At 40.6% G+C, this 15,107-nt stretch overlaps 1 protein-coding gene across 2 annotated transcripts in view; it reads right to left on the reverse strand.

Moving 5' to 3' along the window:
* Positions 1-3,081: 3,081 nt before the first annotated feature.
* Positions 3,082-15,107, reverse strand: part of Man1a1 (mannosidase alpha class 1A member 1) — a 177,390-nt gene continuing 165,364 nt past the window's right edge. For both annotated transcript variants that reach the window (XM_016007071.3, XM_006988627.4), the window contains exons 12-13: positions 6,282-6,397; positions 3,082-5,922 (exon numbers count right to left, since the gene is read on the reverse strand). In XM_016007071.3, coding sequence (XP_015862557.1) covers positions 5,796-5,922; positions 6,282-6,397 — 243 coding nt within the window. In that variant the 3' untranslated portion in view covers positions 3,082-5,795. The remainder of the gene's footprint in view (positions 5,923-6,281; positions 6,398-15,107) is intronic.

The raw sequence follows: 15,107 nt of genomic DNA on the forward strand, positions 1-15,107 counted from the left end.
GTTCTCATAGCCTAAGGACAATATACCCCAGTATGTGGAAAAGTCTTTTAAAAAGTTATACATCTATCACTGTTTTCAAATGTTTCATGGTAATTTGCATTCACTGGGGAATTAAATGGATCTGTGACACAAATTTAAGTTAATTTATTCAGTAAGTAATGACATGTTTTAAGGGGATTCAAAGTGATCAAAATAATGGCATGCCAACAAATCTTTTGATGATCAGCCTGGAAATGGAATTTAAAAGGACTCGGTAAGGTGGAGGGGGCAGGAAATGAAGGTGCTTTACAGTGTTCATACCCACAAACACTTCATACAGGACATTATGCATAGCTACCTGAGGAGTCCCATGGACCCTGTGAGAGTGAGCCATGTTAAAATCAAGAACAGAGTGAGTAACAATTTGAGAAATGACTTTAAAAGCAGCCCTTGGAGAAGAAAGCTAGCAAAATGATCACTTAGTAATATCAGGGGTAACTGAAGTTAATACTTTATACAGATTTCCCCTAAGAAGAATTACGTTTAAAAATCCAGTGTGAATCTGTTTAAAAAATTTAAATTCATCACTCATTGCCCAGAAATGCTTTTGTAGAAAGAGTGACTGTTTCCAAAGTGATCTGAGTTGTCAAAGTGTACTGAAGTGTCAATCAACAGAACTATGTGCTTGTCACAAGGCACAAATTCCTTAGCTTTCTGTCACTTTTTGGCTTTCCATCCTTGAGGAGCTGTATGCAAAGGGGTAAGAGGAAGAGCTAGTTGAAGGCAGGTATTCCAGGACATCACAGTTTTGTTGAAACTGGATGAAGACCACGGAGTCTGCATTTTCCATGTAATTCAGCTATAGGTCAACTGTAGCCCACATCTTGATAGATACATCTAGTGTGAACTCTTGACTCGACACCTTTATCTTGGAGTGGCTGACTGGATGCTCATCTGTTGTTTTTCTCTTTAGCATAATACCTTACCACTCCCTTATGTCTGGTAGCAGGGTACGAGAGAAAATGGTTCCTGATGGTGAAAAACCCTCCGCAAATCCTCATCTTTAAAGTAACAAAGTTGGGTGAAACTCTGTCTAGACTCCCATGTTGTTCTAATACTTTTAAACTCACATCTGATGTCTGGCAAGTATTTCCTGAGAATTATGACTTACATATTGGATAGTGTGGATGGAATGAGCTTGGGAAAAATGGATATTGACCTTGGGACCATTAAATCAGTTAAGGAGTTCCAATAAGTTTCCCTATGTGACCCCTAATTTCAGGTATCAGCTAGGAAGCTAGAATGACAATTAGACACATAAACTCTATGTCCAAATGAAAAGATTTATCTTGTTTACTTTTATTAAAATTTGTAAGCCACTGCATACATATCATTATCAGAAAGTAGATGCTCTGCCAAGATGCCATTTCTGTGTGGACAGCAGAATAAGTAAAAATCATGCTTAGATCAAATTTTAATAAATCTGCCACCATCACAGTAAACACAACTGACGCTGTGTGTTACTAATAAATGAACTCAAAAGGCTCCCATTTGACTATGTCAGATCTAAAACTGTTTGATGCTATTAACATTATTATATTAATTTTTTTTCCTGTATGAGGTGAGGACCATGAGATCCACTCACATGAATGTGTAATAGGTTTTAAAGAATAAAACAGAGCAAGGAACAGAGGCTGAAGGGGATTGCTATCATAGTTTGTCTGATAAGGCAGGAGGTGAGGAGAAATGGGAATAGGGTGAGGAACACGTTATGGTAACAGTGAAGAGTTCCATGTAACAAAAGGGGTGCCGACTTTCACCGACCTGTGCAGATCTTGTCTGCTGGACCTGGGATCTGAGGGCCTGAAAGAATGGGGCAGACTACAGTCTAATGCTGTAGACAATATTCAATACTTCAATTTCAGTGGACTTTTTTTTTTTTTTTTTTTGGTTTTTCGAGACAGGGTTTCTCTGTATAGCTTTGCACTTTTCCTGGAACTCACTCTGTAGTCCAGGTGGGCCTTGAACTCAACAGAGATCCACCTGGCTCTGCCTCCCGAGTGCTGGAATTAAAGGGATGTACCACCACTGCCTGGCTTCAGTAGACTTTTATACACAAATGAAACAAAGAAAGCACTGATCCAAGGAAGGTTGCTTGAGTTAAAAAAACAAAAACAAAAAACAAACAAAAAACAAAACCCATGAAATAAATACCAGGAAGCATGCACTAAATATTAACAGAACAGCCCTTTTCCAGAACTTTCTTAGGACAGACCAATTTAAGTACAATTATCTGGCATGCACTATAGGTTATATATGGGGAAGCAAGCAAGCAAGGCAGAAGGCCATATCCCGATTCAGGTTCTATAGCTGTGTTCTGACATCCAACAAGAATAAGCATGGCTTATGAACTGAATATAAATGTTTGTCACAGGAGGCATGAAATCACGTCCAAGAACAACCCAGGAAACAAAGTGCACTTGAGGTCAAAGGCCTTCTCTGCCGTTTTCCCGGAGCCTCTGTCACAGTTCCCCAAGGCATTGTTTACCATGGGTCATTCTTGGGACTGTGTTCCAACAGAGCAGAGGCCACATTATCCGAGAAGAACACAATATAAGGTTCCAAACCTAGGTTTTTCCATGAACAGCTACATTTTCTTTTCTACTTAGCCTTTCTGAGATCCTGCTCACCCCTTACCCCCTTAATTTAAAGATGATTAAGAATTTAATCTGTGATGACCACAATTAAATGCCATTTTGCTTTAGGGTGAATGGAGTAAAGCTAGTCTGATCTTTTTGACCAGGTCGCAAACTTAAGAACACATATCACACTTTCTGTGCCTTTTCTGACATGAGTTTGCTACCTTTCCCTTGTATGCCCTGGCGCTGAACTTAGGTTAGCTTCCTAGTACGCTAACCCAACTAGCCAAAGGCTGTGTGTACCAAATAATTCTCAATATAAACTTTTTAACGAGAAATGTTTCCTTGTCAAGGTATGTAATCGTTAGTAGAATTTGTTATTTCCATTTGCAACCATATACACTCACCTATATACACATACAGACGTAGCCTTAAAGTCAGAAATATATGACACAGGAGAAGATATATTAAAAGACTTTATTCACAATAGAGAAATTTTACAAATATAATCTTTAAAAATTATGTGTCAATCTATTGTTTCCCATAACATCAGAGATTTATATAAAGTTGGAAATGACAGAGTGCAATCATGAACAAATCAAAAACAATCAATGTAAAAATGGATAATACACATGAAAAAAAAATCCTGATAGAGTAGTCATTGAGTTCTATAAATTGGCATACAACTTATATTTATAATATTAACTGCACAAACTATATCAAAACATATTTCATAAACACAAAAGAAGGTGCTATTTTAACTATTCACCTTGAAGGATGTGGATTATACATGTAAATTAAACTGCACAGTTTTGTTGAAAAAGAATGAGTTGGTATCTACTTGGTGACTTCAATTGTTTAAAATTAACACAAAATATAAGCTTAATTCAATGATATTACTATAATATTAATCTCTTATCTTGTTTACATTTTTGGTGTTCTGGAATCTAGCATTTAAGAAAATAAAAATCCATGTTTTAAAACTGAAAGGCAATTCTTGCCATTGGAGAGCAACATTGTGATTCAGCTTCTTGCCTGCTTACACTAGGACACCAAAGGTACATCAGAGCGTAGTGGGTACACAGGACCTGACTTTAAAATCCCACCGGATGCAGAAATACTCACCAGTTTTGTGTGCTCCTTCAAATCACAATACAAAGAAAATGAATTAAATAATCCAAGGACAGTGAAAGTTATAATCAAAATACATATGGCCACATTTTTTGGCAGCAAATTTCAATATTTTACCTCAGAGCTCTGGGGAAAGAAAGATTTCTTATTCACTCATTGATCCCAGTGGAGGGAAAAGTTTTACAGTCAAATCAAGTTTGTAATTAAGGGGTCAAGGGAGCCTCTTCTACTTAGGTTCATGAAAGTGACATCACAAGTTCATGAACTCCACAGATTAAATAGATTATGGGCACAAGTTCCTCTGGGTCTCAGAGGTTCACACAGCCACAGGATATACTGAAGGCTCTTTTTCATTGACTAATTTGACAAGTTTATGCATTTTGGTGTATTCTAATGTACAATACTGGAAACAACCTGGCCACACAGGTGGTAATCCTAAATGGCATTTTTTGAAACCCTCCCTAAAGCTGAAATGGGTAAAACTATTGTCTACTGAGATTTAACAAAATAATTGTCTTAAATAAATAGGTCAAACAACATGAAACCCAATAAAATTAGAAAGTTGGAAGACTATAAATGCACAGGAATCTATACTTTAGTCTAATCCAAGGGGTTGTACTCTTTGTTTTGTTATCATTGTTGACAATAGTAGGTTGAAATCGAGGTGGTTAGTCTTTGTCCCTTGGTACACACATAATAACAATCTATTTTTCATATAAAGAGCAGGTGCAGTAATGAAAGCTATCACTAAATCTGTTCTTGGGAAAATCTTTCATATTTCAAGAAAAGGTGTGGAAGAATCATATAATCATTTTGATCTGCTACAGATCAAATTATGAGGGGGTGTGTCCATTCCTATAAATTATTTCTAAGTTAAGATCTTTATGCTGAATGGAACCACACTAAGCACACTGTATTCTTAAGAGCTAATTAGATTTTCCTTAGTTGAACACGAACAGATAAATTGGCAAAGTTTCTTTCACTGGGTGAAAGCTTGAAGTGAAGTAATTACCTACATCTGGGAAGAGCCCTTTGCCAATCTGAACCAAGTGCAATGTTTCCGTTCCTTAAAGAAAAGCCAGAGATGAAATGCAAATACATGAACTAGTCATATGAAATTCTCAGTCTCCTTTTAGAGACCAGACTGCGGGACGGATTCAGTTCAGAGCAAAACCTGGCAGGTTAAAAGTTACATCGCTTCCCTTTCAATGGATTCAGGACCAGGGGTCCTCTGCAGAACTCACGTGCTCTCCTTGCTGTGCAGTGGGGAATGGAAGAAATTAAGCGGTGCGTGACACAGAGACGACACAGGGCATTTAGAGTAAAAGTAGGGAAGAAATTCCAAAGTGCAGAAACACTAACATAATCAAAAACTAAAACACACTGTGCTTGCAATGAAATGAGGTCAGTGTGGCTGCCTCTTCTGGGATGACTTTCTCATTTGAATTGTAATGTGAATGGAGTACTTTAGAGGACATTCTATCAAATAACGATAGACCTGCTAAGAGGCTGTCACAGTTATAAGATCTGTCTCTGGTGGGTAGACAAACCAGATTAACATGAACTTGAAAAGGAAAAAAAAAAGCTTTTTTTTAATACTTAATTTATTATTATGGCTTTTTGCAACATGGCAAAACATTACAGCTTAAAGCAGACACCATCTCCTCATAGAGGAGGAAAAAGTTTTGCAGTCAAATCAAATCGTAATTAAGAGGTCACTGGTAGACTGTTCTATTCCATTTTCATGAAAATGATGTCACAACTTCATGAACTCCAGAAACAATAGATTCCTTAAAAAAAAAAAAAAAAAAAAAGACAGACAAACAAAATCAGTGGATCCACTAGCTGGATAACAAAGTAATAAGCAATTGAGGTCCACTGAGGCTTATGATAATGAACGTAAAAGACTGCAAAACAATTTTAGAACTTAGGATAATCATAGACTTTTATAGATCAATAAGAGTTCATCATGTGTCTGATGACCAGGAAAGGAATTATTAAGGTATGCAGTGAGGGAACGAAGCAGAGTGAAATAGAGAATGTCTTTTATTTCTCTTTGACCTCAATTTCCTTTTTCTCTTCTCGGAGTACAGGGAAAGGGTGGGCCTCGGTATTGAAGATCCAGTGTTCTAGTGGAAGAAGATCGTCATCAGAAAATATCAAGTACAAATACCTGGAGAGAAAAAAAATGAGACTATAAGGCACAAGAAAGTATGTCACAAAACACATCTATACTTCTTGTAGAGAACCACAGATGTCAGTCGATTCTAACGCCCACCACCCTTATCATGGCGTTAGTCATGCTTTGGGTGCTAGTGTATGAGAACCATGCGGAGTAATTCCAGGTCAACCAACTCAGCAATGACCAGAGGTCCCTGCAGAGACACAGACTGTGATGTCCACACACCCGAACTGGAATGGAGATCACACATCAGTCATATTTGGTCTATGGTGAATGTGTTCATCGTGAAGACATCTGTAGAGAAGACCTCCTTAGGGGCCTTAGCACAGGTTGAGGACAGTTGTACTCACTTTAGTGTCTCTGCCAGGAAGAAACTTTGCTGGACATCGTCATAACTTTCATTAGCAAAGTAAACGTCCCGTAGGCCTGAGTAGCCACCGTTCACTCTGCAGTGACTTTCCAGAGCCTGAATTGCCAAGAAGAGGGGGGAAATCAGTAAAGTTATTATTAGCATTTTTTATTAGATTGTAGACTCAGATAAGACAAGGTTTCAAAGGGAATGAGAGCTTATAAGAGATTTTGATAGAAAACTTTAAAAAATTATGACCTATGCATTATATATCTTGCCTCAAAAGAGCACTTCCACATTTGGTTTTGTTAAAGTTTGTACTCATTTCTAGCATTTCGACTTTTGGTCCAGAGCAGTGACTCTCAAGCTGTGGGATGCGACTCCTTGGGGGATCAAATGACCCTTTCCCAGGGGTTGCCCAAGACCATTGGAAAACACAGATATTTACATTGCAGTTCCTAACAGTAGCAGACCCATAGTGGTTCTCAAGCTTCCTAATGCTTCGACCCTTTATGACATGTGGTGACATCCCCCCATCATAAAATGATTTTTATTGGTACTTTTTTTTTTTTGAGACAGGGTTTCTCTGTGTAGTTTTGGTGCCTATCCTGGATCTCGCTCTGTAGACCAGGCTGGCCCTGAACTCACAGAGATCCTCCTGTCTCTGCCTATTTTTTTTTTTTTTTTTTTTTGGTTTTTCGAGACAGGGTTTCTCTGTGTAGCTTTGTGCCTTTCCTGGAACTCGCTTTGGAGACCAGGCTGGCTTCAAACTCACATAGATCACCTGCCTCTGCCTCCTGAGTGCTGGGATTAAAGGTGTGTGCTACCACTGCCTTATTGGTACTTTATAACTGTTAACTTTGCTACTGTTATGAATCATAATGTAAATATCTGTGTTTTCTGATGGTCTTCTGTGACCCCTGATGAAGGATCGTTTGACCCCACCAAAGGGGTTGCAACCCACGGGTTGAGAAACAGTGCTCTAAAGCCAAGGCCAATCAAAGCCCACCTGCTATGTCCAGCCCACTGTCTATTTCTGTAAGTAAAGTTTTATTGAACAATGGCTAGACTCTCTTCACTTGCTTACATAGTGTCTGTGGCTGTTTTTTGCACCACAATGACAGCAGTGAGTAGTGGTGGTGGAAATGATATAATTCTGCATGCCCTTTATAGAACAAGTGTGCTGATCTCTGTCTAGGCCTGTTCTCAGTGTCAACTGGGGCTGTAAAGCACTGGTCAAGAAAGTGTGCTGGACCCCAGAAGCTTCTACTTCGATCAGAATATATTAACTACGTCTTTCCAGTTAAGTCCTAGTAGAGTATAGTGAACTAGTAACGATATTAGTGATAGAACTGAAAAGATAGAAAGCTGCGAGAAACGTGAGGCTGGAATCCATTGCAAAACTCAGTTTTTTCCTTTCTTTATCATGATAGAGAAGAAAATGGGATGAATTCACTGACGACTCTAGAAGCTTAGAGAGACACGGTCTGTAGCTGTGTGGAGATAAAGAATATTTGGAAAAGAGATGGGCTGGCAGCGGAGGTATGAAAATGTTTGTAAAAACTTACAAGGCACCCCTTCCGTTTTGTTATATGTCAATGAACTGACAAGTGTTTGTAGATTTTTTTCTACAGAAGCTCTCTTTGTTTTTATTTTTCCATGTTTCCTACTTCTCAGCTTTACTGATATATTGGTGACAAAAATGTCATACATTTAAGATGTATAAGTGTGCTGCTTAATGTACAGATTGTGAAACAGCTACCACCATCAAGCTAATCAACATATCCATAGCATCACGAGTGGTTTTTTTTCTTTTTTTTTGTGGTGAGAATCCTTGAGCGCTACCCACACACTGCTATTCACTATCGTCACCACGCCGTATAGTAAGCTTCCGAAATGCTTTCATCTTTCAGCTGAAATTTTCAAACCCTTTTACCAGTAAATGTCCTTTTCTTTTTCCTCCCGAGTTCCTGGTAACGGTCCCTCTGTTCGCTACTCCTCTTAAGTTAATTATCCTAAGCGCTACATGGAGGTGCTATCTTTCAGCACCATTGGAAGTGCGTCTCACATCTTCATTTCTCCATCCGCTGAGGAGCATTTGGTTGCTTCTATAGGTTGGCTACTCTGAATGGGGGATTGCAGAAAACCCTTAGATTAGATTGCAGAAAACTCATATTGTATTTTCTTGGATATATGCCCCCAAATGGGACTGTTTCCCCTTATGACAGGTCTGTTTTTAATTTTTTTTTTGGTTTTTCGAGACAGGGTTTCTCTGTGTAGCTTTGCGCCTTTTCCTGGAACTCACTTGGTAGTCCAGGCTGGCCTCGAACTCACAGAAACCTGCCTGGCTCTGCCTCCCGAGTGCTGGGCTTAAAGGCGTGTGCCACCACTGCCCGGCTGTTTTTAATTTTTAAAGAAACCTCCACACTATTTCTCATGATGGTCATACCAGTTTGTATTGCCACTGACAGAACACAAGGGTCCCCTTTTTTTCACACCTGTGACACTCCGGGTAATCTCTTGATTTTTTTTCATAATAGCCATTTTCAGAGAAGTGAGGTGGTCTCAACCCTGGCTTGGCTTGCATTCCCTATGATGAGAGATGCTGGGACCTTTTTCATACAGTTTTTGGCTACTTATATGCCTTCTTTTGAGATTCTTCAGCCTACTGAGATTCTTTGCCCATTTTCAAAAAGGGTTATCTCTCATCACTGAGTTCTGTGAATTCACCATTTTAAATATTAACTTCTTATAAGATACAGTCACAGAGTGTACTAACAAAAAGTCAGCCATAGCACTATGAGGCAATAACATCTTATGGGAATACGGTCAGAAAGAAAAGTCAGCATGTGGTTATGTGATAGCAAATGGCTGAAAATAATTTCCATGTCCTGTTTCCTCTGCTGTGCAGAAATGTTGTAGGCTGATAGGGTCCTGTGTGCTTTATTTGACTTTTGTTACTGTGCTGTGAGTGTCAAATCCAATAAAGCCATCGACAACCTTATAGCAAGAAGATTTTTTTCCTCAACATTTTCTTCCAGGAGTTTTATTTATTTCAGATCTTATATTTAATTCTTTAAAAATTCACACTCTGCAGAAAACTGCCACCTGAAACCTCGTCCTGATTCACAGAAAGCTGAGATGGTTCATCCTCACTGTCAACAGGACTAGATGTAGAATCACTTAGGAAACTCAGCCCTGGCCATGCCTCTGAAGGTGTTCCAGAGAAGGAAACTGAGGAGGAGAGTTCACTGATGAATATGGGTGGGACCTCAGACTGAGAAAGGATGATCACCAACATTCATCGCTCTCTGATTCTTGACTCTGGATGCAGTGGGACCAGCTACCTTCTGTTTCTGCTGCCCTGACTTCCCCCCATGACAGACTCCTTCAATCCTGGAGGCCAAATAAACCCTCCTGCTTTAAGTTATACTTGTTGGGTATTTCTCTCACAGCAACAAGTTCAGTAACTAACAGAGAAACTGATATTGAGGAATGGGCCAGTGCTGTGATAAACCTGGCCATGTGGCATGTAGGCTCTTGGAACTGGCTGGTAGGGGGGCTATGAGGAACATGAAGACATTGGATAGGAAAGCCCTACAGTGCCATAAGCAAAGCTTAATGGGTCCTTCTGGGAAAAAAAGGAGACAGAGGAGGTCCAACTCATGATGACGTAGAAAGGAACAAGAATAAATAAAACTAGGAACAAGTTTTATTCTAGAAGTTATTGGGGTTATATTCTGGCAAAAAATCTGGCTGCACTGTTCTTGTGTCCAGAAAATTTGAGTGAGCCTGGAATTTAAGCACAGTGGAGTAAATTGTTTTGTGGAGGAAATCCGAAGACAGCATAACATGTAGGCTGGACTGTGATTACTTCTTAGTGCATGTATCCAGATTTACAGTGAGAAAGAGCAGAACGTTCAGCAGAAAGACCTTAAAAATGTTAGCCAGATTAACATATCTAAGAAATTTCACACTTTGCCCTGAAACTATAGGAAAGGTTCCCCGAGGGCAAGACTCATCATCCAAAGTTGGAATTTGTAGAATTAATTTAGAAGGAGAAAGCTTGAATTGAGAATGTTGCTAAAGGGATCATCCACTGCAAAATAACTGCCTTGGAGAATGCTCCCCCATGCTCAGCCACCGACACACATAAAGGTCACTACAGCTAAGGCACAGGGGAGCTAGATAATTCTTGAGCTGGCAGCAGAACTTAGCCGCATTGTCTACATATTGGTGGTTTTACAGGCATGCAAAATGCAAGAATTCCTGGGTAATTAAGTCTTACATCAAGGCTCCAGAAAGTGGCTGGGGCTAGCAGTGTTTGGCAGAGTTGAGTCCTCCCCAGGAGGCTCTGAGAGTCCACTGCTTAGAGCTGTGAAGCCTGAGTTGCAATGGAGATACCATGATGTTGGAGTTGCCAAGACCGTTGGCCATCTTTTGAGGATAACAGTAGGCTTTGAGTGAAAAAGTCCAAGGTGAGGGTACATATGCTGTAGTTTGTAAAACTCAAGAAGCAGGCTTAATGAAAGCTTTTGGATCCCAGATTATGTCACTGAAATCCCTAGAGGCCAGGCATGGAGCTGGAGGTGTTTTGTTTTTCTCTCCCTTGGGTTTTGGTCTTGTTAGCAAGGTCTTTCCTTGCTACCCTCCCTCTCCTCCCTTTTGGAATGGGAACATTTCCTCTGTGTCATTGTATATTGGAGGTACACAACATGGAATTTTGATTTTAGAGGTGGTGATGGTTAAAAGATTGCCTTAAGTCTCAAGATTTTGGACTTCTGCTTTTGAATAAAGCTAGAGCTGTTACAACTTAGGAGATAGATTCTTGGAGGTAAACAAGGCATTGTATTGTGAGATGGCCACGAGCCTTTTCAGGGGTAAAATACTATAGATTAAAGTGTGTCTGAGTATCAAGTTGAGTTGTCAAAGGTTGGACTTGTGATGGCTCACTGTCTACTGAATGGATTGGGCATCACCTATGAGAGATACCTCTGAGCATTCTGTGAGGGCGTTTTCAGAGGACTTCATTGAGGAGGGAAGCCTCACTCTCATTGTGTGTGGTATTATGGATGCAGGTCCAACAAATAGGAGAAAGCATTCATTTCTCTCTGAATCGTGTCTGTGGACATAAACAGCCATTCCAAGTTCCCTCCACTATGCCGTCCCCACCATGATGACTACATCCTCAAACAATGATCTTAAACTCTTTCTGCATTAAGTTGCTTTTGTTGGCTATTTTGCAAAGCAGCGAGACAACTAATAAAACTGTATACACACAAAAAGCAAAGACTGAGATTAAAATCATAATACCATAAGATTAATAGGATTAATAGTGAAAGGTATATAAGCAAGGTAAAGTTACTCTTTTTTTTTTTTTTTTTTTTTGGTTTTTTGAGACAGGGTTTCTCTGTGTAGCTTTGCGCCTTTCCTGGAGCTCACTTGGTAGCCCAGGCTGGCCTCGAACTCACAGAGATCCGCCTGCCTCTGCCTCCCGAGTGCTGGGATTAAAGGCGTGCGCCACCAACGCCCGGCCTAGGTAAAGTTACTCTTAATTGCCCATTCTAATTTCTATTTACACTATGAATCACAATCCTGTCTTGCATTTACATATGTTTGTACATGTGTGATCATGTATGGGTAGATACGTGTGTATGGAGGCTGGGGAACAGTCTCCCTCAAATGTCAATCTTATGAAGACAGTCACCTCATTTGAGACAAAGTCTCTAATTTGTCTGAAGCTAATCAATTAGGCTAGACTGATTGGCTATCCATCCCCAGGGATCCCCTTGTTTCTACCTCTCCAATGTTGGAATTACATGTGCATGCTGCTGAGCCTGGCTTTTTGTGGGACTGTTGGGGATTCAACTCAGGTCCTTATGCTTGCGATGCAAGTACCATGCTAACTCAACTGTTCCCTGGCTATGCTTTTTCCTTACACTTATAATCATATCCCATACCTCCCAACATTACATGTCTTTTCATGTTAGTTATGAAAAACTTTCATTAGCTAGAAAAGGGGTTTGAAAAAAAAAATCATGCCTTAAAATGGAGCTCAGAAAAGAAGAAAGAGAAAGCATGTAGCAGCCACGATGGTTCCTGAGCAAGCAGGGACTTTGTACCCAGTGCTCAGCCTCAATCAGCAGATACTGATAACGAGGCCATTGGATTTCATATCAGGGACAGAGGGCAGAAGAAAAGAGAGCAGTGATTCACGAGGAGAAGCACTTAATTGCTAGGTGAAAGGAAATCCAGCCAGCGTGCTATATGAACAAAGAAAAGACAAATTCCCCATGGCTTAGTACTTAAAAAAATTTTTTAGGAAATGAAAATGATAAGATTAAAAAGATGCTTCAATTAAATTCTAAATATTATACACTAAGACAAAATTGGGGGAGAACCCTCAAGGCAACTTTCAATTCCTATTATTTTTCTCCCCCTTTTTGATAGAAAGGGCTATCAAAAATAGCCAAGTATTAGATACATGGACTAAGCCAAAATTTATCTGTAAAGGGGGAAAAAGGTCAGCATTTAATAGAGAAACAGGTGAGGTTATTCTGGTATATAATGGAACCCACTTTCCAGATATTTCCTTAAAACTGTCCTAATCACAAAACGTGTTCTTGGTTATTCCCTTGAAGCTCTTGGGTGATGATCATCTGAGCCAGCCAGGCACAGTGATTAGCTATTCTTTCTGTCTATGGAAGTTTCCATGAGTTCTCTCATTTGGTAAAGAGTTGGCAGATGGACACAGTGGCACATGCCTCTAATCTCAGCATGTAGGAGACTCAGGCAGGAGGACTGTGTTTGAGGCCAGTCTGGGCTACCTAATGATACTCTGTGTGAAGCAAACAACAAAAACCCAACTGTCTGCTCATCCAGCCATCTACCTGTTCAACCAACCAATGCTCCCCACCCCAAAAAAAAATCAGGAAAAGAAAAGAGATAAAGGGTTACCATTGTATATAGACAGCACACAGTCACCTTTCTTTACAGTCATTCTTTTTCCTTCCGTAAGTTCTCTTCGGGCAATAGGCACAATATTTGTGCTGGCTGGTTTATGTCAACTTGACAGAAGTTACAGGAATATGAGAGGAGGGAACTGAGAAACTACCCCCATAAGACCAGGTTATAGGCAAAGATGGTAGAACATTTTCTTAAGTAGTGATTGATGGGGGAGGGCCCAGATCATCATGGATGGCACCCCTCTGGTCTGGTGGTCCCTGGTTCTATAAGAAAGCAGGCTGAGTTCATATCAGCATTGTTTGTAATAGCCAAAACCTGGAAACAACCTAGATGCCCTTCAACTGAAGAATGGATAAATAAAATGTGGCACATATACACAATGGAATACTACTCAGCAGAGAAAAACAATGACATCATGAGGTTTGCAGGCAAATGGACAGATCTAGAAAAAATCATCCTGAGTGAGATAACTCAGACTCAGAAAGACAAATATGGTATGTACTCACTCATAGGAGGATACTAGATGTGGAAGAAGGATGACTGGACTACTACTCACATCACCTGGGAGGCTACCTGAAAAACAGGACCCCAAGAAAGATACGGGGATCGCCCAATGACGGAGAAATGGCTGAGATCTACATGAACAGCCTGGACATGAGTGGGGGCAATGAAGGGCGAGGGTTGAGGGAAAGAGAGCCTGTGGGAGCGTAAGATCCCAGCTGGATCAAGAACAGAGAGGGAGAACAAGGAATAGGAAACCATGGTAAATGAAGACCACATGAGAAAAGGAAGAAACAAAGTGATAAAGAGGCCCACAGAAATCCACAAAGATACTCCCACAAAAGACTGCTGGCAATGGCCGAGAGACAGCCGGGACTGACCTACTCTGGTGATGGGATGGCCAAACACCCTAATTGTGGGCGGCACCATTCCCTGGACGGGATCCTGGACTATGTAAGTAGAGAAAGGTCAGTGAACAACAGCACTTCTCACCAGTGTGACCAGCTGCTTCAAACTGCAGCCTTGTTGACCTCCCTGCCATGGACCGTACCTCTAAACTGTCAGCCTGGATAACAGAATCAACCCTTCCTCCCTGGCTTTTATATGCGGGTTTGGGATCTGACCTCAGGTTCTCACGCTTGCACAGTAAGTGACCTCTCCTTTTTGAGCTAGGAGCTCAGGTAGCGAGAGGTGGTTTCTAACTAAGCACATAGCGGAGAATGACCTCGAGCTTCTGTTGTTTCTGGAGTGCTGGGATGCTAGTGTGCACTGCCATGCCCAGTGCATTGGTCCCGGAGTCAGAACCCAGGCCCTATGTGCTGCAGTGCAAACATTCTGGAAACGGAACCACACCCCCCAGCCCCGGTGTCAGAGCAGATGAAATCGGTTATTCTCGATGTTTCCAATTTAAACCAGTATTTGCAATTCAAGCTCACAAGGCCTTTGCAGGCCCCGTCACAGCCAGCCTCTTATCCCCGAAGCTTATTCGGAATTCACTTTTAACACGTTTGCTTCCAGAGGGGGAAAAATGTAAATTTCAACCAGTGGAATCACTACTGATTGAATATAATTAGAAAACTGAATATTTTACCTAAAAGGACTGATGATTAGTGATAACAGACACACTAAGTGAAGAGAGTAGTCAGGAAGGTTCATCAAGGACTTCCTAAGGTATCAGCTAAGCTTGCACGGACTTCCCGAGACTTCTGAGGCAGGTCCTTTCAAGATCACTGTTGATGGCAGCTAGCTTTCTAACAGGGAATGGAGAGAACAGAGCCAACTAAAGCATTTGCTTGTTCTTCTTCTCCACATTTCCTCGCCCTCCTTTAGAACAAGAGCCTTTAACACTAGATATGGCTGG

The sequence above is a fragment of the Peromyscus maniculatus genome, chromosome 16 (assembly GCF_049852395.1).
Source record: "Peromyscus maniculatus bairdii isolate BWxNUB_F1_BW_parent chromosome 16, HU_Pman_BW_mat_3.1, whole genome shotgun sequence".
NCBI lineage: Eukaryota > Metazoa > Chordata > Mammalia > Rodentia > Cricetidae > Peromyscus > Peromyscus maniculatus.